Source organism: Ursus arctos, unplaced genomic scaffold (genome assembly GCF_023065955.2).
Source record: "Ursus arctos isolate Adak ecotype North America unplaced genomic scaffold, UrsArc2.0 scaffold_12, whole genome shotgun sequence".
NCBI classification, from domain to species: domain Eukaryota; kingdom Metazoa; phylum Chordata; class Mammalia; order Carnivora; family Ursidae; genus Ursus; species Ursus arctos.
In genome coordinates, this window is record NW_026622786.1 from 71,505,916 (window position 1) to 71,530,246 (window position 24,331).

The 24,331-nt window shown below is 49.9% G+C and overlaps 1 protein-coding gene across 1 annotated transcript in view; it reads right to left on the reverse strand.

The window, feature by feature from the left end:
* Positions 1-263: 263 nt before the first annotated feature.
* CFAP57 (cilia and flagella associated protein 57) overlaps positions 264-24,331 on the reverse strand; it is a 67,606-nt gene continuing 43,538 nt past the window's right edge. Inside the window, exons 17-22 of the mRNA XM_026498318.4 lie at positions 23,403-23,546; positions 18,649-18,765; positions 17,243-17,377; positions 17,010-17,153; positions 9,851-9,983; positions 264-605 (exon numbers count right to left, since the gene is read on the reverse strand). Coding sequence (XP_026354103.2) covers positions 391-605; positions 9,851-9,983; positions 17,010-17,153; positions 17,243-17,377; positions 18,649-18,765; positions 23,403-23,546 — 888 coding nt within the window. The 3' untranslated portion in view covers positions 264-390. The remainder of the gene's footprint in view (positions 606-9,850; positions 9,984-17,009; positions 17,154-17,242; positions 17,378-18,648; positions 18,766-23,402; positions 23,547-24,331) is intronic.

The window sequence follows — 24,331 nt, forward strand, 5'->3', positions numbered from 1 at the left end:
TGGCCACTGTGGTGGGGTGTAGGCAGCCGTACCCGGGAGGCCCAGAGAGAGTAGAGGGGCAGCAGGAAGCCAGGACCAAGTCCACTGTGTGGTCTCCACAGTGACAGGCAGCCCTGTGCCTGGACAGCGACAAGCAGCGATGGCTTTGGACGAGCTGGGGCCCCCCTAGTCCTCAGGGTCCCCTCTTTCCCTACCCCCTCCCTGGCTCCCTGGCTAAACAGAGAGTTGGACATGGTTGTGGGCAAACATCTTTATTCTGCCCATGTCCCAAGTTCCCCAGGGCAGGAGAGAGAGGTTGGAGTGGCCAGTGCCTCAGGGACTGGAGGGACAGCACGGGGTCGGCTGGGGACAGAGGCACAGGGGCACCTGCCGATGGCTCACCAGAGGGGATCAGTTGGTCTGCACCTCAAAGTCCACTTCGGACTGGACCAGGGAAGGAAGCCGAATTCCAGCGAGGGGGTGGAAGCCCGGCACCCGCTCTTGCTCTTGGATCTGGTCTCTGAGGCGCTGGATTTCTAGGCGTTGCATTTCGATGATTCGCCCGGTTTCTTCTTGCTCATTCAGTCTCATGGTGGGTGCGACGCCAGGCATGTCCTCTCCAGACACTGGAAGGCACAGAGCAGGACTACTGTGGGCCCGTTACTAGACTGCTGCAAAGCTTTCCTGAAACCAGCTTATCCCTCTTCTTCCCTTCTGTCCCCTGATTTATTGAGCACGTCTAAGGGACAGACACTCAATCCCAGATGCTGGGGATAGCACAGGCCCTTTCACCGTCTGGCAGAGACGGAGAAATGAGGAGACCCTCCAGAGTGAGAAAGCCTGTCTCCTGAGCCCCCCAGTCTGCCTGCTCCAGGCCCCTCCAGCGGACTCTGCTTATTCCCCTGCTCCCCACTCCCCAAGCAGGGTGGCACTCTCCTGCTGACCTAGGTTGGCTTCCAGACCCCCCAGTCCTCCTCCTCACGTAAGACCCCTGCTCCAGAAGGCAGACCCCTCTCTACGCCTCCTGGGCTGGCCACTCACTCATGCCCCTTGAGGACTTTCCCCCGACTCTATCCTCCTGCCTCGGGTGCTGCCATCATCCCATGCAATGCCGGTGTCCATGAGAGAGGGTCCGTGGCTCATCCCATTCCCTGGCCCCACAGGCTGAACTCTCAGCATTCGCGTCCTTGGCCTCCATGCCACATGGGCACCCGTTCTGTGGCTTCTCTCCCTCCCAGACCGAGGACCCCGCACCTTTAAATCTCTACTGTGTAGCCCACCCTTCCAGTATCACCTCTCTCACTGCCTTCTGCTCAAGATTTCTGCTCTTTGACTGACTGTAGATCTCTTCTTCCTGGACAATTCCATTTTTTACCTACCGAATGGGTTCCTTTTAGATTCACTCCCTTTTCTGTCCAGTTAGACCCAACGTGGGTTTCCTCTGCCATTTTCTTGACAGCATCTTCGATATTCTAGATGCCTTGTCCTCCTGCCCTGTGTGCCCCCACAGCCTGAATCTGAGATTATCCAACCACCCAGTGTCTCCGTTCACACCTGGCCTGTTGTGTGCTGCACATGGGATTCAAATTCTCTGTTTCTAGCCCCAGATGACCTTCCTGCCTGTAGTCAGTGAACTCTCATTCCCCCGCTCCGCTGTGCTTCCGAGCATTGGCCTGTCCTCACCCCAACTCTTTAAAGAAAATTATGGTCAAAAATAACATAAAATTTACCATCTTACCACTTTTCAGTATAGAGTTTAGTAGCATTAAGTGCATCTACATTGTTATGCAATCATTCTCCAGAACTCTTGCAAGAACACTCACGCCTCTACTCGGCTTTCCGTCTCTAAGAACGTGATGCGACAGGAACGTCAGATAAGTACAATTTCACAGTATCTGTCTTTTTGTGCGTCTGGGTTATTTCACTTGGCACGATGTCCTCAGGTTTCATCTGGGTTGCGACACGTGTCAAAATCCTTTCTCTTTAAGGCTGAAGAATATTCGATTGCATGTACATACCGTGTTTTGTTTATTCCTTCATCCAGTGATAGTAGTTGGGTCGCCTCTGCCTTTGGCTACTGTGAATAATGTTGCTATCAACATGGGGGTACAACTATCTCTTTGAGACCCTGCTTCCAGTTCTTTTGGGTATATACCCAGAAGTGGTTTCTGGATCATATGATACCTCTGCTTGCAATGTTTGAGAAACTGCGCTGTCGTGTGGCTGCACTGTTTCACGTGCCCACCACAGCGCGCTAAGGTCCCAAACTCTCCAGATCCCCGCCGGCACTCCTCGGCTGCTTCGTTTTGAGAGCGGCCGACCTCATGCGTGTGAGGCGGTGCCTCACCGTGGCTTTGATTTCATCTCCCTGATGCTGAGTGATGTTGAGTATCTTCTCATGGGCTTGTGGGCCATTTGTGTATCTTCTCTGGAGAAATGTCTGTTCAAGTCCTTCGCGCATGTTTCAGTCTGGTTGTGTTGTTACTGCTGAGCTGCGGGAGCTCGTCCCCTGTTCCGGACGCTGACTCCTTATCATGTGTATGATTCGCAAAGCTTTTCTCCCACCCCACAGGCTGCCCTTCTACTCTGTTGATTGCGTCCTTTGATGCACGTGAGTTTTCCATTTTTACGTAGTCTATTTTTTCTTTTGTGGCCTGTGTTTTTGATGTCACGTCCAAGAAATTACTGCCAAATCCATCCTCTCCTCCGCTCCTCACAGATGACATCGACACCGACCTCGCTCACAGTCTGGGTCTCCAACTGCCAGTCAGGCTTCTCGCAGCAGAAGCGCGGTCTCTTTCCTACCCACTGCCAACCTCTTCCCTATACAGCAGAAGTTAACCCTAGAAAAGAACCCGTGTTGGAAGCCAAGGGAGAGAGTCCTGCAAGGAGCAAGTTGTCAGCAACGCGCAGTGGCCAGCCTTGCCTTAGGCTTCTAATTGGTCTGAAGATGGGGCCAGCATTCAGACTGCTTGACTCATCCCACTCTTCCTAAGAGAAGTCTAGACTCTTCTCTTCTTGTCTTTGCTCCTCAACTCTTCTTCTTTTTGGCAATGTCCAGGCTCTTGATCTTTTAGTATTTCTTCTTTTTTGGCTCTTGACACTTCATCCTGCTGCTGCTACTGGTTGCCCCTGATAACCACCTTTTCGGTCAAGCTGTGGCCTGTCCCTGGGGAGAGCAGCACCCTTGGGAAGGTACAGTACACCCAAGCCTACAAGCCCATCCACCTGTGTCACTTGCCTCTGCCTAGTTTCGTTTGCCTCTCCACCTGCTCCCTTAGCTACTTCCTCTTTCCTGGTTACCAGCATGGCCTTTGGACTGAACTTTGTGCCCTCCGCACTGGCCTTTACACTTACTCAATTATTGTCTTGTTGCCCAGAGAGATCCAACCTGTGTTTGCGAGGCCACAGTCCTGGAGGATGTACTAGACTGAGCCTGGAAATATTCCAGCACGTGGAACTTTCCTTATTCTGTCCTGCCACTGACCATACCATCCTCTCTTTGTCCCAGTGCTTCACCAGGTGCTGGAAGGATCTTGATGCAGATCGTAGCTTTAAGGTCCTCTAGGCTCTGCAATCACTGGGTGAGGTCAATGGACCTCAGAGGTTGGGCACTGGGATGTACTGGATGAGGGGTACCCTAACAGGCAAGGGATGGGGAATCGGACACTCCAGATCCGTCAGTCAGCTCAGGGTTGACACAGCTGCTGGCTGCCGGCTGGCCTCCAGAAGCAGTTGTCTCCTGAAACATCCCTGGCCTGGGTGACACTGTCCATGAATGTTCCCAGGGGTGCAGCTCTCCCTCCCGAGACCCATTCACACGGAAGATGGTCTGGTGCGCCCAATGTGGGGCTTTGGCCCTTGTTTCCCCCTCTGTCTCCTTCCTTGGTCTGTGAACATCTTAGGGGCATGGGCTGGGCTTTTCTTCTTTCTTCTCGTCACTGCCCCAGTTCTCTCTCATCCCTTTGATAACGACCTGTCTGCTCCTCAGGGTTTGGTTCAGTCTTACAGAGCCCCCATTTGATGGACCTTCTTCCATGTGCTGTGGTGTGTAAACCCTCCTGTCCTTTGCCTCCACGGCTGGGCCACGTCAGGGCTCTCCTCACGGCCCCTGTCCCCACCTCGTTCCTCATATCCCCATGCCCTCTTGGTTCGTGCACTGCTCTGACCTTGCCGTCTACCGGGGCTAGGCAGTCTCCTCTCTGCATCCTGCCCGCAAGCTTCCTTTGGGAGATAGAGTTCTGATTTTAAACGATGGGAAATAAGAATGTGACTACTAATACATTTGCATTTATTTCTACTGTTTTATTTGCATTTTATGTTGATGTCACTTTTTCCTTTTCTTTTTGGCCTTTTCAAAATTTAGGGGGTTTTCCCCTTTACTGGTTTGGGAGGTATATACACTCTTTTCTTTTTTAATAGTTATCCTAAAAAGTTTAACAAGCATATTTAACTTAGAGTCCAAAGTAAATCAGTATATTTACCTTCTTGCAAAACAATACAAGACTTAGAATGCTTTAGCTTTGATCCCCCTGGTTAAATGCTCAGTGTTTTAGTTCTGTCTTGGTATTTTAATCCACGATTTAGACATTGTTAGTGTTGTTTTATACAGTTGTCAGACTTCCCTCTGGAGTAATTTTTCTTCCTGACATATATTCTTTAAAAGTTCCTTTAATTAGGTTTTGTTGGTGACAAATTCTCTCAGTTTTTGTTTGTAAAAAAAATTTTTTTTCTTGTGTTTCACCAGTTACGTAACTCCAGGGGACGGTTATTACCTCCTAGCACTTTGAAGACACTATTTTGCAATTTCTATGTGGTTTATACAGTTGCTCTCGGAAAATCAGGTATCCGTTGAATTGTTATTCCTTTTTATGCAATCTATTTGTTCTCTGGCTGCTCTTAACATCTCTGTCTTTGGTTTTCTGCAGTTTAGATACAGATTTCTTTTTATTTGTCCAGCTTGAGATCTGTTGGCCTTCCTGGACCTGACGATCGTCATCTTTCATCAATTCTGAAACACTTTCAACTATTCTTTATCATAATGTCTCCTCTCCTCATTCTCTCTTTCTCAGACTTCAGTTAGACAAGATTAGGTTATCCCATCCCATCTTCTTTGTCTTTTATTACAACTTTGTGCCTCTGGGCTACAGCCTGGGTAGTTTCTTCATTTCTTAGTTCACGAAGTCTCCTCTCAGATACCTCTAACCCATTTTCAGCCTGTCCATTGAGGCTAATTGCAACCTATAGTTCTCATTTCTAGGAGTATTTTTGGTTCTTTTTTCAAATCTACCTAGTCAATTTTGGGAAACTCTTATTTTTGTCTTATTTTCAAATTTCTCTTTTATTTCTTTAAACATATTAAATATTCTTATTTTAATAATTCCATCTATGGTCTTTGTTGATTTTATTCTGTAGTTTGATACTTTTGTTGTTTTTCACTCATGGTGATTTATTTCCTCCTGTATTTAGTGATTTTCGATTGTGAGTTCATGTTCCTTAGAACATTATCTATAGAAATTCTCTGACAATTGGGTTCAAAATGTAGTCTTCCATAGAAAATTTGCATTTGCTTCTGCTTGGAACCTGGGGACACTACCAGTTAAACTAAATCCTCAGCCAAGGTTGTGTTGAGCCACAAATTAAGTGTAAATTCTGGACTTAAACCTGCCTGAGTGTGGACTTTTGGTTAGGAGTTCTCAGGGAGAGATCTTTTCTCGTGTTTTTTCTTTCCTTCATCCAGAGCCAAGACTGACAGATACTCATCTCACCTCTCTCTCTGTAAGGTAGGTTTCCCCCACTAGGTAGCTTATAGCAACCCAGTTCATTCTATATTGATCTGACTCCATTCCTTCCTTGTTCCTTCCTTCCCTCTCTTCCTTCTCCTGTCTGTATCCTCACCAACCGTTGCAAGTGTTTTGATTTTGTGTGTGTGTTTTTTTGTTTTTTGAGAACAGTGGTCATCATGGGCATGAAGTAGTATCTCACTGTGGTTTCAATTTGCACATTCCTGTGGTGCCTGGGTGGCTCAGTCAGTTAAGCATCTGACTTGATTTTAGCTCCAGGTCATAATCTCAGGGTCATGAGATCAAGACCTGTGTTGGACTCCATGCTGAGCATGGAACCCGCTTAAGATTCTCTCTGTCCCTCTGCTCCTCCCCCTCGACGTGTGCACACACGCGTGCACATTTTATCTCTTTCCAAAACAAAAACTGCATATTTCTGATGATTTCTACTGAGCATCTTTTCATGTGCTTATTAGACATTTGCATGTTTTCCTTGCATATTTGTCTATGCAAGTCTTTTGCTCACCAAAAAAAATTTTTTTTTGGTTGTTGTTGAGTTGTAGGAGTTTTTAAATTTATTCTGGATCTCAGTTGTTTATCAGATATACGACTTGCAAATATTTTTCTCCCATTGTACGGATTGTTTTTTCACTCTTGCTGAAAGTGTTCTTTGATACATGAAATCTTAAATTTTGATGTAGTCCAGTTTATTTTTTTTCCTTTTGTTGCCTGCGCTTTTGATGTCATATCTAAGAAATCATTGCCATATCCCAATGTCATAAAGATTTTCTCCTGTATTTCTTCTATGAGTTTTATAGTTTTAGCTCTGAGATTTAGGTCCTTGGTCTATTTTGAGTTAATTTTTGTATATGATGTAAGGTAAGGGTCCAACTTCATTCTTTTGCATGTGGGTATCCTGTTTTCCCAGCACCATCTGCTGAAAATATTGTCCTTTCCCCCATTGAGTGGTCTTGGCACCTGTGTTGCAAATCATTTGACCATGTATGTGAAGGCTTATTTCTGGGCTCTCTACTCTATCCCGCTGGTCTGTACGTCTGTCTTTAGGCCAACACCACACTGTTTTGATTACTGTAGCTTTGCAGTAAGTTTCGAAATCAGGAAGTGTGAGACCTCCAATTTTGTTCTTTTCCAACATTGTTTTGGCTGTTTGGGATACCTTGAGATTCCATACGAATTTTGGAATGGATTTTCTATTTCTGCAAAAAAAATAATGGAGATTCCAACAGGGATTGTACTATTAGTAGATTGCTTTGGGTAGTATTGACATCTTAACAATATTAAGTCTTCCAAACAGAAGATGTTTTTCCATTTATTGGTGCCTTAATTTTTTTCAGCAATGTTTGGTAGTTTTCAATGTGCAACTCTTCTGCCAGCTTGGTTAAGTTTATTCCTGAGTATTTGTCCTTTTTGATGTTATTAGAAATGCAATTGTTTTCTTAATTTCATTTTTGGATTGTTCATTGTTAGTGTATAAAAATGCAACTGATTTTTGTCTGTTGATTTTGTGTCCTGCAATTGGGATTTTGGGTGTTTTGCATGAAACTTCCCCCTATCCTCTTTAGAAGTTTGAAGAATTTTTCCTTTGTTCTCTGGTTTTGGGGCTTTCATGATGGCGGACCTGATCCATCTATTTTTAGCCATCGTATTGGATACCAGGTAGATCTAACAGCTTCTTAAAGACTTTCCCTCGTGTTTAGCCCCATGTTCACCCCTACTTCCTGAGATATCTGCTTCTGCTAATTCCTGAGCCCTGGGGAGGTTCTGTGCTGTACATTAGGTTTCTTCTAGGTTCCCCACTTTTGGCCTACGAGTCTATGAAGTCAGTTACCACATATCTATCCGTTTTCCACTTTGAAAATTTTGTATCTCTTCCTTTTGTGTTTTCTTTGATCATATGGTTTATTTATGCCATTTTAGTAGGTTTCTAATTAGCCATCTTTATTCAGAAGTTCTAATTATATGGTTTAATAATTGAAAAACATGCAGGTGTGTCTATTAGACCTGTTAGTTAATTGTTCTGTGAATGAAAACTTAATATAAATGCTGCTCAAACGAAAATAGTGGTTTGGGGATGGCAACCTGTCCCGTTCAGATAAAGAACTCTCTTTTTTCAAAATATTTATTTATTTATTTTATGGGGGAGGCATGGCAGAGGGAGAAAATCTCAAGCAGACTCCCTGCTGAGCATGGAGCCCAACACAGGGCTCTATCTCATAACTGTGAGATCATGACCTGAGCTGAAATCAAGAGTCAGACACTTAACTGACTGAGCCATCCAGGCGCCCCCATATAAAGACTTCTTAAAAACCAACTGAACTGGTCAATCTTACACAACTTGAAGAAATACATTTTGAGCTAACTTGTCTTGTATCCTTTTGAACATGAGGCCCCATGTTCAAAATTAGAAGTCAGACTTAGCTTCTTCATGATCAAAGCAGACAGTTGGTAAAACCTGTCTTCAACTGTTACAAATGAAATCTGTATCACACAAATGATCTGATGTTGGGTTTGTTTCAAAATAATCCACGGTGATGGGAGAGGACATAACTAGGGACTGTGGATACCAATGAAGCAAGAGTGATAGGAACTGATACTTGTTGAAGCCGGGGAATGGATTCATGGGAATTCATTAGGCTTTTCTCTCATCTTTTGTATATGTCTGAAAATGTCAACAATAGTAAGAAGAAGAACTTGGCTATATCATATAGTATCCTGAGGAGGTCTCAGTTGATTATTTGCTAGGACACTTGGGCATATTTGAAATATTTTCTAAAGAGAGTCTTTGCAGTTGTTCACAGGCACATCTACGCTTTCCCTTCATCTCCAAGAAGTTAAGTATCTCAACCTTTGTAACACATACTGTGCTGTGATGTCAATTCTTTAGACCAAATATTGTCACTTCAGGTACTAATCAGAGAGTTTACTCTTGTCTCAACTTCTCGACTCTAACGAAAAGGGTAGATGAGACAACACAATTATATGTATAATTTTGTAATAGTTTAAGAGTCCCAAGAAATTACAAAAATAGTACAGAGAGTTCCTGCGTATACTTCAGTCACCTTCTCCCAGTGATAGCCTCTTACGTGACCGTAGTACATGGGATGACGATACTGGAAGGACTCAGTCCACAGCCATGGCAGGTTTCCATTCGTCAAGGTTTCTAAGCTCTATTCCTGAACATAAACCACTAGAAAACAACATATTCGAACCACATTGACTTAATTTTCCATGGAAATGCCTATACTCTGTCTTTATTGACTGTCCAGATAAGAAATGGATACCTGACGAATGTTTTTTAGTTGTCTGAAGACATACAATTAGACGCTGTCCACTGTGTTATTCAACATCCCTTTCATAAGGATTCATGTGTTAAGTTTCTTACAAAATTTCGTGTGAGGGAAAGGTTTAGTTTCTCCAGGAAAAAACCTCCAAACCTTCCTTTTGCCATAAATGAAGACTATGTAAACTGTCATGTTTCTCTGTTTCTCCTTTTGCCTTGGCTGTCAGAAATTCAGAGCAACGTTAGGTTGTAATTGCAGTAACTAACTCATTTAATATTTCTAATGTTATTCCTTCCCCTTTCCATTTGAGTATTTCTAATCTTTCTTTTTGTTCCTATTTTAATTGCACAGGTCCACAATCCCTTATCCTCAATCCTAAAGTGCCAAAAGCTCTAAAAATGTAAAGCATTTTAAAATTTATGAAGTTCAGCGTGAATATTCATGTTTCACTACAGAAATCCGAATGTGTTTGATTTCAGGGCCCTGCCTCGGACTCCTCTAGGGATGTTATGTAATATGCAGTATATAGCACGCTCTTTCTAAACTCGGAAATTCTGAATTCTACAACTGTAGCTAACCCCTAGGTTTTTGGTCCTGCACCTGTCTGGCTGTGGCAAGTGCCTCACAGGTCCTTTGGATACCGGATGTAAGGCCATGGGGTAGATGTGGTCTGATGCAGAAGGACTCTGGAGAAACGTAGCCTTGGAAGCCAAAGGGAGACCTCCTTGTGGCCACCATTGGTCCCGTGATCCCAATGCTCATCCCCCTTGGCCACTGTGACATTACCTGTCTCTGGAACATCTTGTGGTCGGAATTTCTTGGTCAGTTTCAGAGCTGCTTCAAGGTCATAGACTTGGGAGCGGGTGAACTTCAGCTCCCTGCGGAGCTCATTAATCTCCTTGATCAGGGAGACATTTTCCTGTAGAAAAGAAGGAAGAGAGAGTGAGTATGGGTGGATGAGTGATCAGTGGGCTGAGGGTGTGTGGAACAGACGGGGCTGGGCCTGGACTCAGATTCCTCTACTGGGATACAAGTCCTCATCCTAGCTCACGGATCAACCTCTCGAGGTGGACTCTGGCAACATAAGATACAGACAGAGTGTGCCATTCCCAACCATCCAGACCCTTTCCGGCATCAACAACAATGCTTTTCTAAGCACTTTATATGGGTTGAATGAAGTATCATAATAACCCTAGGAGGAAATTCTATTATAATCACGATTTAATGGAAGAGGAAACTGAGGCATAAGAGAGGTTATGTAACTTGCCCAAATTACATACAAGGCAAGTGGCAGAGTCAGGATTCTGACTCTGACAGTCCGGCTCCAGAGCTCTGAGCTCTTAAGTACTGTGCTATACTTTATTCATTTTTCCCCATTCATTTGTTGGACCTACATTTATATGGTATCTGCTATGGCCCTGGGATACAGACAGAAATAAGAAATGGTTTCTGCCCTCAGCATCATACTGTTTAGTGAGGAGCACACAAAACAAACGAATAATGAACATTTGCTATATCCATTGACAATCCACTTCTCTTGTTTGTGTTTGACAAATATCCATCCATCCATCCATCCATCCATCCATCCATCCATCACCCATCCACCCACCCACCCATCCAATATTTCTTTGAATACTTACTATGGACCAGGCACAGTGCTGATCCTGAGGTATATAGAAAGTAAGATCTGGCCTCTGTTCTTGAAGAGTCTTGGGTTTAGTGGGGGATCTGGGTGTCGCTGAGCATGGTGGCCACCTTGCTGTCATGGAGGGGCGGGGCACAGAGGAAAGGCACTTAACCCTGCCTGAATGACCAGGGTGGATTCCTAGGAACTGATCCCTGGGCTGAGGCTGCATGGAGTTACCAAGGAGAGGGTAAAGGGGGTCACACACAACTGGAACAGCACGGGAAAGACACGGAAACAGGACATGGCTGGTGCGGGGGGACTTATAGCAGTTCTATATCCCCGGACACAAAGTGAGAGGCACATACAGAGGAGCGAGGATGAAGAGCCTGCTGGGAGCCCCGTGGCGGGGGCGCTGCACCTGGAACCAAGCAGTCGCTTCTCTCTTCCCTTCCCACACCTCAGCCTGAGGGCACTGAGAGTGGCTCCTTGGAGGTGCACCTGTCACCATGGGTCCAGAGAGGGACTGGCTACTTTGCTCTTAGCATATTCTGTGCTTGGCTTGTCCACGGCACTGCTTCTCGTGGGACAGTGCAAAGGAATCACCTTCAGATCCTGTTAACTGTGGCTTCTGACTCAGTTGGCTGGGGCTGGTCCTAAGAGTCTACATTTTGAACCAGCTCCTAAGAGATGCCGCCGCCAGCCTGAGGGCCAGACCATCTGTGGGCAGCAAAGCCCTTGAGGGTCAGAGTACCAAAAAAAGCAAATGCAGGCCAAATCTACATGAAACAGACCTGTGCCAGGGACCACCGCCACTTGGGACACTCTCCATAGTGGGAAGCATGGAGTCAGCCCAGAGAACAGGGTGATTCCAAGCACTATTGTCCATGAGCCATGACAACCACTTCTCTGTTAGGGGGATATGCCTGCAGAGCCCAAGTGGGAGCAGTGCCTGAACTGGAGACATCCTAACATATTCTTTCCCTCCGGAGCCTCTTTATCTGAGCATATCAGATATACTTTCAGATTTTCAGTATATGACTTAATTTTAGTATTCCTCATTTAAAAAAAATTCTCTCGGATAAAATGCTCAATTATTGCTGATCCCTTGTTTTCAGGCTGGGCTTTGTGCTTTTTTTTCTATAAAGTCAGCAGATTTCTCCATCTGATCTTTTACTCTTTTAAGCAACCCAGGCCTTCGTGATGAAACTCCCACATTTCCTTTCCAGATGCTCTCCAGCAAAACTTGCTGCCAGTCCCCCCCCCCCCAAACCTCTCCACGCTGACTCTTCTATCATACGTGCTTGATTAAATACGGATGTATTTGGTTCTAAGACCTTGGACTCTGCCTTGCATGTAAGAAGCGCTCAATAAATATTTGTGGGATGGGGAGCAAATGAATAACTAACGCAGCAGATATGAAGCTAAAGAAGATGAGATTCTTACTAACAAGGAAATTACAAACCAGGGGGTAAAGGTCGGGCGGGGGAGACCAGACAGAAAGGCGACTCAGCAGGGCGGCAGGAACAGGGGCTCTCTCCACTCCCCCTCTTCATGGGTGTCACTTAGCTTCGCTTTGCTTGCCTCATCCAATAAAGGATAATAATCAGAATGAAGAGTAGAGACCGTTGAAGGTGCCCTTTGGCCAGTCCTCTCCGGCTCCAGCTTGAGTTCTTCTTGGTCATCTCCATCCGTTCTGTCACTAAGTCCTACCAATTTTGTGTCTGCACTGGGTCTCATGTTCACCCTTCCTGCTGTGATTTGTAACCAGCTCTCAGCATCTCTCCCCTCTGCTACCGTAAGGGCTCCAGGTGGAGCCCTTGCCCTATTGTCTCCCCACCCCTCCACCCTCGACAGCCCTGCTACCATGATGGGGGCTTCAGGGTCCTGGTACTTTTCGGTGTGAATGCCTGTTTCTAACCCCACTGCCTGCTTTGGACACCTCCATGATGCCTGCCATCTAAATGGGCCTCCAGGATGTGACCCAGTCCCTGTTAGAGTGTGATTGAGACCCATGACTTAATGTGGGCCGGTTCCTGGTTCTGTTCATTCATTTGTTCATTCATTCATTCACTCGCTCATGCATAAAAATCACCTAAGAACCAGTTCCTGAAAGCCTACTGTGCACTGGTCATTGTGGCGGACACGGGAGGTCCAGCTTGGATCCATGCTAGAGACGCCATGAGAGTCTGAAGAGGGGTGCTCGCCCAGTGTGAGAGAGGCTCCCTAGGGAGGTGGGGGACAGGAAAGAGTGTTTCAGACCTGGAATCAAGGGGGAGCAAGCAGGATTTGAGGCACTGAGTGCTTGATGATGATGACGACGACGACAAGAGTAATCATAAGTCCAAGTGTTGATTGGGCCCCTGCACCACATCAAACATTTTGCATACGATAACTCGTTTAAGCCCCATGAAACCTTATGACGTAAGAGGGTATTATTAGACTCATTTCCATATGAGCAAACTGAGGCCAAGGCAGCTCCTAGCGGTACAGCTGGGATTTGAATCTGGTTGTGTCTACGTCTAGGATGGGTGCCTCCCAGACTCCACTTTCCACCTCTCTTTGACATCACCCCATTCCAACACGCCATGGAAGTCCCCCAAAAGTACAAGTTTGGCTCCTTACGGAGTGCTTTCTGGCGTGGTCTGTGTTCGGAGGAGTCCAGAGGTCACACTGAGGTCGACCATATATGCTTTGGGCAGCTGTGTGAGCTTCAAATGTGGACGCAACAGGTTTGCTGAGTCTTCTGTTCCGGTCCCTCCTCAGTCAGCACCACCTACAAAAGCCCCTCTAATCCTCCAGCCTCCCCCGCCAGCTCCTCTGCTGCAGGAAAAATGTGACCTGGGGTCCATCAAGTGTCAGGTCTTGGGGTATGTATGACCGGCTGGGGGAATGCTAATGTCCATTTCTATAGAAAACCTTCTAAACAAAAGGGCCACACTGAGCTGTCCAGGACTGCCTTCGGTGGAGGGGCGGGAACTGACCTTGACAGAGCCTTCCGCCCAGAAGGGAGAAGGAAGGGAATGCCTATAGCACCCCCTACTGGCCTTCCCTATGATGACACCTTTAAGAATATGGCCGTGCCTGGCAGCGTGGAAAATGCAGACGGCGTGTTTATTCCATGACCTTGGAAGCCCTGCATCAGGGGCGTCTTTCTGGAACCCACCGTTGGTGGGATCGCCATCTGCCTAACTGCACAAATGAGGCATCTCTCTGCTCCTTTCAACCTTCCCCTCACATCCGACCTGACGTTTCATCATTTCTACTCTGAATTGTCTTCTAATGTCACAACTTAGCCCCTTCCAAGGCCTTCTTGTCTCCCCTTAATGGGCAGCCATCTTCTCAAGGGGTTTCCGGCCTTTCCCCACCAGCCTCTCCACCTGCCAACCGAGGTGATTGTTTCAAAACCGCTAACACCTGCTTCAACCTTGGGTGGCACCTGCGTCTGAGAGAAACGTTATGCTTCTTGGTGTGGCCGGGAAAGCTCTCGCAAGTGGCCCTAAGCTACTTACTTTCCAGTGGGCTTTTTTCTCCTTGCCCCCGAGTTCTGTGATAAAGGAAGTTCTGTGGACTCCTGGGTCTCCAAACACCCCAGACGCCTCACTCTTCCCTTCTCGGGGGTTCTCTCTCTCTCTGCCTGGATGGCTCTTCCCCCACTTGCTCCCTGACCACCTCTATTCCCCTTTAAGGCCCAGCTTGAGTGTCTCTTGCCTGCGTGGAAGCCTGCTTCTCTGACAGGCCCAGGGCACTGGTTAGACTGTACTGAGCAGGGACTGTCTGTATCTGGTTTCCTAGCAGAAGCTGTGGAGGGCAGGCATATTATCACATTCATCTTGGAATCTTCCGTGGCCCAGCATGGAGCCTGGCTGGTAAGCAGCCCTCAAAACTGTGTCCTGAATGAATAAAACGTGTGTGCTAGTTGTTCGTATTCAAAGCGACTCTTACCTTCCTACCTGCAAGCATGCTGGAGAGCGAGCGCGGAGGCCCTGCGCTCCTGTCTGAACATATAAATGAGACAGTGACCTCCTTTTCTGGGGTTCTGCCCTGGCCTCCCTTGCCTTTCTGGACGGAAGTGCCAGGGCGTTGGCGCCGGCAGAGGCAGGTTCTTACCCACACAGAGCAAGGCACGGGGGCAAGGCATGTCCCCAGTCTCCAGGCAGCCCTGGTCCTTGCTGGGATGCCTTCCAGGCTGTCCCACTGACTCCTGCCTTGGTTCTCCAGTAGGTCTTTAGGTGGGAGGACCGGAAGGGAGAGGGCATTTGGGAGCACCTGCTCCCTACCAGCCAGGGCCTCGTGCTTGGTTAGTCATCGCACTCCATCCCCGCCTAACTTGCTGAGGTGGGTACTTCCCCCCGTCTTACGGAGAGGGAAGGAGGCCCCTGGAGAAGCTAAGGGATTTCCCCCAGGTCTCCCGGTAAGAGTGGCTGGGGCAGGATAACCCAGGTCTAGACCGACGGTGCGCACTCTCGTTTCTGCTGCCCTGACACCTTGCCTGGTCCTGGCCTGGCCCCTCTCCTTCAGCTGAAGATCAAAGAAGGAAACCATTTTTCCGAATGAAAACAGTGGCTTTGACAACGTTTCTTCCTCTTCCTCTTGCTCCCTTTCTTTTGTCCTTTTCTTTCCCTCTCCCTCCCTCCTCCTTTCCTTTCTTCCAAACAAAATCTGACACCGAACCTAGAGCCTACTGTAAGCAAGGAGTCTCCCTGGTTAAGGGGTGGGGCCCCAGAACCCTGCCTCCTGGCCCCCTCTGGCCCCCTGCAGTTGTCTGGGGGAACCGTCTACAGATCCACAGGGTTCCACAGCACACAGGGTTACAAAGCTGCTGGAGAAAGCTCTGTGCCAGGGATTTCCCCTGGCTGACAGCTCCCTCTGCCAGCCATCAGGGAGGGGCAGGGCTGGGCAGGAGCCCTGCTTGTGTCTCCTTGCTCCCTCCACCCTCTCACCCTGCCCAGCAGAAGTGGGCACGTGCCCTTTGGGGTCCCCGGGAGCAAAAGAAGACCTATGCCTGTCCTGAGTGGCTTCCTGCCACCGGGCTAGCCTGTGGTCTTTCCTTTTCCTTCTTCTTCCAGGACTGACGTTTGCTTTACTCTAATCTGCTTGGTGTGGAGAGAGGGACCCCACCCCCGGAGGACCCTTTAGGCCTGTGCTCTGGTGGCAGGGTGCAGACGAAAGCTCAGCAATGTCACCAGCTGCCAACTGCTTCCGAAGTCGCCCCGGTCCCACTGCCCAGCACACTGCATTCCAGAATGCTGGCGGGCTCTCCATGCCTGGGGTCCTTGAGACCCTTAGCCGTGGCTATGTGTCTCAGCTGCTGGTGCCTAAAGGGTCCCACCAGTGGAATGCACTCCTCCCTCTGGGCTTCTGACTGCTTTCGTGGCCCAGGAGAAGGGCAGTGGTTTGACAGGGTGGGCGGCTTTGAGGCAGGGGCTGGCTGTAGGATCGCTGGGGTCTGGCCTGAATCGCCCTGTGCTCTGCTCACCAAGGTAGGGACTGGCTGAGTTGGGAACAGGTTTGTTTCAATCCAACTGCAGCCCATCCCCATTCCCGTATTATAATTATAGCATTAAAGAAATAGAAACATAAAAAGGTATGTGCCTTATAAATGTGATTCTGATGTTCTCTTTTGATATTAAATCGCATTAATTGCCTCAGACGATACTGATACTCAAACAGAAATCTGGCAGCAGAGTCCTGACTGGCAGTGCTGATAACGTGTGCGAGTGGAGGCGGCAGTAATGGGGTCAGCGCTTTCTGCACAGGCCTCTGAGGGATCCTGGGAGGTGGGCGTGGGCAGCTCCGTAAATCAGAGTAGGGCCAACACGGTTGTGGGTGGGGTTGGCTCTGGACCTGAGAGATAAGGGAAGGGACCTGAGGCACCAGAAAAGGCAGATGAGGCAGGTGGAGACGGGTGTGTTCAGAGGGAGCTGGCCACGGCGGGATCATGTGATTCGAGTGGCAGCATGAAAAGCAGCAAAACAAAGTAAAGTGGAGCGAGAGTGGGAAACCACAGAAGAGAGGGAGAGTGACTCGGGAGTACTAACCAAAATCATGTGGATGGAGGGTCAGAGGGGGCGAGGAGACGGGAGGCCGGACACAGGACCGCCTTGGATAAAGCAAGGGTGCCTGTGGAGTAGGGGTGGGGGTAGAAAAGAACGGGCACTGGCAGGGCAGGGGTGAGCAAGGGAGCGCCTAGAAGAGCTTGGAGGGGCCCCGGGCCATGGCCTCAGCCAGGTCAACCTCGGGGAAGGCAGAGGAGAGGAGTGAAAGAGAAGGCTGTAGAGAAAGCTGTGGTCCCCTGGACGGTTGAGGAGCCAGCCGTACCTGCATGATGCGGACGTAGTCAGTGCGGTGCAGCTCCCTCTCCTTGACCACCTTCTTCTTGAGAGTGGCCAGGTTTCTCTCCAGGTGCTCCCGCTGCCGGGCATACTCCTGCTGCAGGTCCGAGTTCAGCCCCGCGATCTCTACCTGATGGGGCAGAAGGGCTTCTCAGGGAGGGAGGGGGGGACCCGGGAGAGCAGGTGAGTGCGGGGGGGGAAAAGGGGCGCGGGGCTCACCATGTCTGCCCGCTGCACGTACTTCTCAAAGAGAGCTCGGACCTTCTCCTTCAGGAGCTGGGGTTCCTGGATATACGCCACGCAGTTGTGAAGGTCGGTCTTAAACCGTTTGACCAACGCCTCCAAGTTCCGGTCCTGCAACCATAGGCACGTACTTCTGGCACCCCAGGGGCTCTCCAGGGGGAAGGCAGATGGCAGCAGGAGGATGAGAGACACCTCCTCTGGGGCTCATGGTTGGCTGCCGGGGCCCACGGTGGACACAGAGACCTAGCTGGGCACACAGCCAACAGGCAGAGAGGGGGACTAACACCCGTGTGCCCTGTCCAAATATCTTCATCTTTAAAAGGCCACCTAGAAGATTCCTTCATTGGCTCTAGATTCCTTTCAGGACCACAGGCCTTAAAAGATGAAAGGAAGTGTGAGTGGTCCCCCCATTCCTTTCTGAGCCAAGATGGATACTGTTGCTTCTCTCTTGCAGGTCCCAGGGCCAGCACTTCCCTGTCCCCCTTCTGAGCTCACCCAGGGTGTCTTTCCTGACAGGCAGGATGGCTGCTGTGAGTGGGTAGCAAAAACTTGGCCAAATCGGGCAGAACGGTATCATCTGCATACTTGGGCCCGAGGCTGCTTTCTCTGATACCCAACCTCCCATACCCCCCACCTGGAGGGTCTCTCCTTTCTCTTTGCTGCCATAGCCCTTTGTTCACGTATCATAACCTCTCATCTTGCCCACGATTGCTATGCATACACCACGGATCACCTAGCCACCTGTTCCGGGCAGGGTCTGCGTCGTTCACACTGGTGGCTCTGCGCGCTCTAGTCTGACCTAGTACAGAGTCAATGCTTAATGTGGAGGATGGAAAAATCAATCCGATTCAACAAACATGGGGGGCCCTGTGCTGGGGGGGGTGCAGCCAAGTCCTGGCCCAGGACCAGAAGTCCTAGTTCCCAGTGCTGGCTCTGAGCGTACTACTTGGCTATGGGAGCTGGGCGACGTTTCTTACCCTACTAATTTCTCTGGCCTTACTTACATTTCTGAGGCTTTCTTAGCTTCAGCATGTTTTTGTTTTGGTTTGGTTTTGAGAGTCAAAACCTTTTGCCGCTGCCTACAAATGGCCTGAGCATATTCCTTCCCAGGCCAAACAAGCCCATGCCGTGAGCATCCTTAGGAAACTGGCTTCCCATCCCCTTGAGCTCTTTACCCAACGTCCTCACAGCCTCGGATGGATGCGGTCACGTACATTTGCATGGGCATGAAACCAGGCAGGGCTGTGAGCAAGTGGAGAGCAAGTTAAAATGGGAACGTATCTTAGCAATGGGCTGGCACTTTCTCTTGGAAGCCAGCTGCCCGCTGCAGACAGGTGCCAGATCCTGAAGCCAAGATCTGCCAGACTTCGAAATCCTCACACCTTCTGTCTCTCTCTGTGCATCTCCTGATTGGTGGCTCTTAGTTTCTGCCACAATTCCGTGACGTTCAGCTCCAGCTGCACATTCTGCTTATGGAAACGCTCCAGTTCTGCCTCCATCTACAGAGAACAGGGGGGGAAAGTCAAGAATAGGAAAAGAAGGGAATACAAATTATATTTGAGAACTGAAGCCTGTCAGTGGGAATGTTTCCCCAGCTACCAGGGTGTTTCTTTTCTAGCTCCCACCTATGTCCTCTGCAATGAAATCCTTCTTCTTCCTTTTTTTTTTTTTTTTTTTTTTTGGAGATTGAGAGAGAGAGAGAGAGTGGGCACACAGGAGAGTGGGGCAGGGAGGGGCAGAGGGAGAGACAGAGAGAGAATCTCAAGCAGGCTCAACGCCAGTGCAGAGCCTGACACGGGGCTGGATCTCGAGACCCTGAGATCAAGACCTGAGTTGAAATCAAGAGTCGGACACCCTGAAACCTTTCTTCTTCACTCTTTGCCATCCCCAAAGCCCCGACTCCTTGGTGGATGTATTAAGCCAGACCATGTGTTTCTATAACCAGGCTCTGAATTGTTCTTAGTATCCCTGTTCCTTCAGCCATGCTGATTTCGTTGTTTTCTTGAATTCTTTATTACTGGGGAACTCTCAAGGCCTGGAACCTAGAACCTGAGGCAGGGCTCTGCAGAGAAGCACCTTCCTTGCCTACCTTGTGAAATCGTGTGAGTGGATCTTGACCTTTGGGGCCAAAAGCCATCAGAGTCGATCCCAAAGCAGAACGTCGTAAGGGACCAGCAGCTAGGCATCCCCCGTCTAAGGAATCCCCACCTCAGTCATTCTGTTGAAAAGGTCTTAAAAGTACAACTGAGGAGAATATCTTGTCTCCAAAAGAAAAGGAAGAAACCACCAATGAGCTTCTGAAAGATTTGTTTTTAATTCACTATTGCGTTGTATTAGCCAGAGACATGTGAATGACAATTGGAGCTTCTGACTAGGATGAGACCGGGTGTAAGTGAGCTCTCCGTTGATCTAATTTCTGCCAAAAGCAAAGGGGTGATGTTGGATTGATGCAGCTAGTCTGGTGGACACGAGTATTCCTGTTAATGGAGAGGTTCGCTATTTTGGGGAGACAGGCTAGTTCACTGGGTTTTCCACGGCCGGATGGAGTAGACCCTCTGGTCTATCCCAGGCCCTCTGGTCAGATTCCGAAGCTCCTAACCATCTTCTGAGGTTTCAGGAAGCCCGAGCGGCCACATGCATGTTCTGGACACGAAGGGGCAGCTTGTAGAACATTACCATCGCTGCTGGAAGCGCTCTGCATAGACAGAAGAGCCCTTTGACCCAGTGCCTGGCGGGAAGGCCCGCTCAGTAGATACTTGTCTGAATGAGTGAGTGCACGGCAAATGTGAAGGCAAAGGGGAGCCACCGTGAGGGAGGACAGGGGTGCTTGAAGCAACCTGCCTTCTGGAAGAGGAGGGAAAAGATAAATGTGCTGTGCTGGCGGAGGACACGGCAGTTGTAGGGAAGTGCGCAGCTCAAGAAAGAACGTGTCCGCTGGAGAGTGCTGGCCAGCCATCCCAGGCCGGGGAGACGGAACTGATGAAGAAGCTTCTGTCTTCGAGAGGCTGCAGGTCTAGAGGGCCAGGAGGGAAGGTCCAGGTAGAAAGTGCCCTTTGCACGCACGGAGGAAGCGAGAGGGTGGCACCCAGAAAAGGGAGGCTCAGTCAGGTTTTGTGAGACAAACAGGTATGGGAGGTCAGAGTGGAGAAGGAGAACTCCAGGCAGAGAGAGAGGACCAGAGGCGTGGACTGCCTGGTGTATCTCTGCAGGCTGCAGGTGTCGGGAGGGGGTGAGGGGGCTGCAGGACGGGTGCAGGTGAGGAAGGAGGATGGGGCCCAGAGAGGTCGGCTGAGCTGGGTCACACGGCCTGATGCAGAGGTCCTACTGAAGAAAGCAAGATGAGAGCCAGGCAGACCGGTCAGGAGGCGACACAAGGGTGCCCAGACCAAGGGAACGGTGGCTGGAAGAGACAGAGGGGCCTCTCCAGGGTCATGTCTCAGGGCCTACAGCTGGCTCTGCCTCTTCCTCTGCGGTCCTGAAGCCAGTGACGACAGATTAGGTTAGAAAGGAAGTAATACAGGCAAAGCATCAAAACATGCTGAGAACAAGAATAACCCATTTCATAGAAAAATTGTGAAAGACACTGAATTTGAACAGCTGGCTGGACAGTGAGGATACAAGCCAGCGTGTGGAACAAGCATACTTTGGCTGGGGAGGAAATCCTATCTACTTTTCTGTGTGTGACTCCTAACATTCAGTGACTCTCAGTGGGGGGAAGGGCAGGAAAGAGGCATTTTACCCCCTAGGGGACATCTGGCAACATGTGGAGACATTTTTGGTTGTCACATTGGGGGGAAGGGGAGGGCGGCCACTGGCATCTAGCGGGTCGACACCAGGGACATCGCTGACTACGCTACAACGCGTGGGGCAGCTCCCGTAACAAAGGGTTATCTACCCTCAAACGTAAAGATGCCGAGGTTCAGGAGTAAACGAGCGTGTGAAGTGGAACCACAAGGTTCTGGACACTCCCCCTAGGAAGGAGTCCTGCCTCGTCAAAGAGAAGCTGGAAAATGTGCGGGGAGGTACCTGAGTCAAGGAAGTATTAGATTTTCATTCACAGACGCTTCTCAGCTCCACAAACAAGCCAGAGCTGCTCACAGCTTCCTTCTTGTAGGAAAAGGAACTTCACTGGAGACCCGCAGTGGGTGGGCCGAATGGGTCTCTGACCCTGAGAGGGAAGCCCCAGAGTCAGAGGCCCCTGGGGAAGGAATGGGGCCCAGACATCAGCCCTGGCGGCCACTGGCACGGGGCTGGGGCAGGAGGGGCCTTGCAGGATCATGCCCCCTGCTGAGAATCCACGCCGTGGGTGGCCCAGTTGCTGACTGGAAAGTGAGTCATCCTTCAGGTGTGCTGGGGTGGAAAGTAACTGACCCAGCTGCAAATCTCCCGGACAAATGAGGAGGGCAAACGGGATGGTGATTTCCCGGGGCTGCCGCACATTCACTTTCCAGGCAAGTGGGGCCTCTGCTCGTTTTTTGGACGGCCATTTTTGGACCCTGAAGTCACTCAAGAATGGCAGGAGGCCCAGATGACGCAGTTCTGTGGTCAGCTGGGGACATCCTACCTTTTCCCAGAGGCCAGGGAGAAAGCCACTGCCACAAGGACATACCCTCTCTGGACACTCTAGCCCTGGACTGATTCCAGCACCTGACTCCTTTCCTGGGTCTCCTACAGAAAAGGCTTTACTTTTCTCCACCACAGTTCCTGGGTATCCAGTTCTACGGAGGCCATGCGTGTTCTCTGACACGGTTGTATCCTTGCTCAGCACAATCAGCGACAATGGCTGGGGAGCAGAACTGTCAGAGAGCCTCTGGGCTGGCGCTGGGGAAGGAGCCTGGAGACGAGGCTGGAGAGGGGTAGCACCTGGATCATGCGGGGCCCCAGGAAGGAGCGTGGAGTTTATTCTAGGTGGGAGGGGACACCACTACAGGTTTGCTGTGGCCTCTCTGTGACCAGACTGGAGGCTGGAGTCAAGTCCAGCTGAGAGACGACAGAGGCTTGGGCCCAGGGGAGGCAGCAGAGGGGAAGGATGGCTGGGTTGGAGATGTCTCTGGGAAGTCCATCAGTAAGCACTGGCGAGCATTTGGATATAGCAGTTAGGGGAAGGGAAGAATCAAGAAGACTCTGCACTTACACCTTAAGCACCTGGTGGATTGTGGTATCATTTACTGAGAAACAGGAAACAGGAGGAAGGGGAAGTCAGGAATTCAGTGTTTTTTGTTTTTTTTGGTAAGATTTATTTATTTGAGAGAGACAGAGAGAAAGCAGAAAGCAGGGACACGCAAGTGGGGGAGGGGCAGAGGTGGGGGGGGGAGGAAGTGGGGTGGGGGGAGGGCAGAGAGAGAGAATCCTCCAGCAGACTCCCTGCTGAGCACAGAGCTTGACCCTAAGATCATGACCTCAGCCCAAATCAGAAACCAAGAGCCCGATGCTTAACTGACTGGGGCACCCAGGCGCCCCAGGAATTCGAGTTTAGATCAGCCTGGACCCATGTCAGCTGCAATGTGCTTAAGGAGATGCAGCGTGCCTGGGGCAGAGGGGCTGAAAGGGGACCCTTGAACCTCACTGGCCTCTCAGGAGCCCTCATCCTGTGGATCTTGCTTTTAATCTCTCCTCTCTACCTGCATCCTGTCTGCTTCCCAGAACACACACTTAAAGCCGCCGCTCTCCTCTCAAGAGCCTTCCTGACTTCGCATTCCTCCTCAGATGAAGTCCAAACACTGCAGCTTCGCATACGCTCCCCCCCCCCCCCCCCCCCCCCCCCCCGCCCCTGTCCAGACTGAGAAAGAACGTTGAAGGGGAGGGGTGCGCTTTCTGGTGCGACAGGCTGGTGGCTGAGCGCACACCGCCCCCTGGTGGCCAAAGGCCCCACAGAGCAAGCGCATGAAGGAGCCGCAGGGCCCAGGCCCACCCCAAACTCCTGCGACAAGCCAAATCCTAAAGCGTTTTACTTCTGCACAGCTAACTCCTGGCTGGGCCTCTCCTGTGGCTTCCTCTGCGGAGTGGAGGCCCACACACCTTGGGAGCCGGCAGGGCTTCTGAGGAGAGCTTCCTCTCCTTGCCCCCGGGGCCGGTCAGGAATAGTCGGGGAGGAGACGGCGGTCCGAGACGCCAGGGTGTCACAGATGGCTCTCACCTCCTGAATCTGTTCCTTCGTCACTTTGATCTCGTTCTCTCGTGGTTCTATTTGCTTCTTTAGCTCCTTTATTTTGTAGTCAAGTACAAACTTGAATTTCTCTAGTTCCTGGTTTTTCTTTTTCAGATCATAGATGCGTTTCTCCTGTGGGTGAGATGACAGAGATGTGAGAGAGCAGGAGACCACGGTAGATGGCAACCTGTTTGGGCAAAGGACATCAGTCCTGTGCCCTGGCTTCTCTCCCGGCTGGGGGTACAAAGGCTGGCTTCCCCACTAGGCTGCAGCCCCGACTCAGTGGCTTCTGTGCTAGGCCTGCATTCATTCATTCACTCATTCACTCATTCAAATACAGCTTGTAGATGACTGTATTTTCCAAGGCCGGCCTCCACAGCGTCTCTCGTCCCACAGGCTCTTCTATCTACAGTGGGACCGTACGCTTCTCTGTCAGGAGCTAAGATCTGATTCCTTTCTCTTACATCTGGCTCGACTTATGGTTTGCTTGTAACCCAAAGAACACAGCTCAAGTCATGCTTGACTTGGCTTCCACCTGGTTCTCTTGAGACTTGTGCCCTGAGGGAGGCCATCTCCTCTGGAAAAAGTCCCGCTACACTGAGACCATCAGGCTGAGGGGCACGCTGGTACTCTGGTGGCCAGTCCCAGCTGAGCCCAGCCTCCCAGCCCCCCTGGCCAAGGGGCTGGACAGGTGCATGAAGAAGCCACGTTGGATACTGATCTTCCAGCCCCCAGCTATGTGAGTCACCCCTGGTTGAGGCTCAGCACGGTCCCTGCCACTGGGGACAAAGACAAGCCATCGTGTTGTAGCCTGTCCAAAGGTCAGACCCACAGAATCTGAGAGCATAATAAAACAGTTGCTGATTTGCACCACTAAGGGTTGGGATGATTTGTTACACAGTGATAGTGACGGGAAG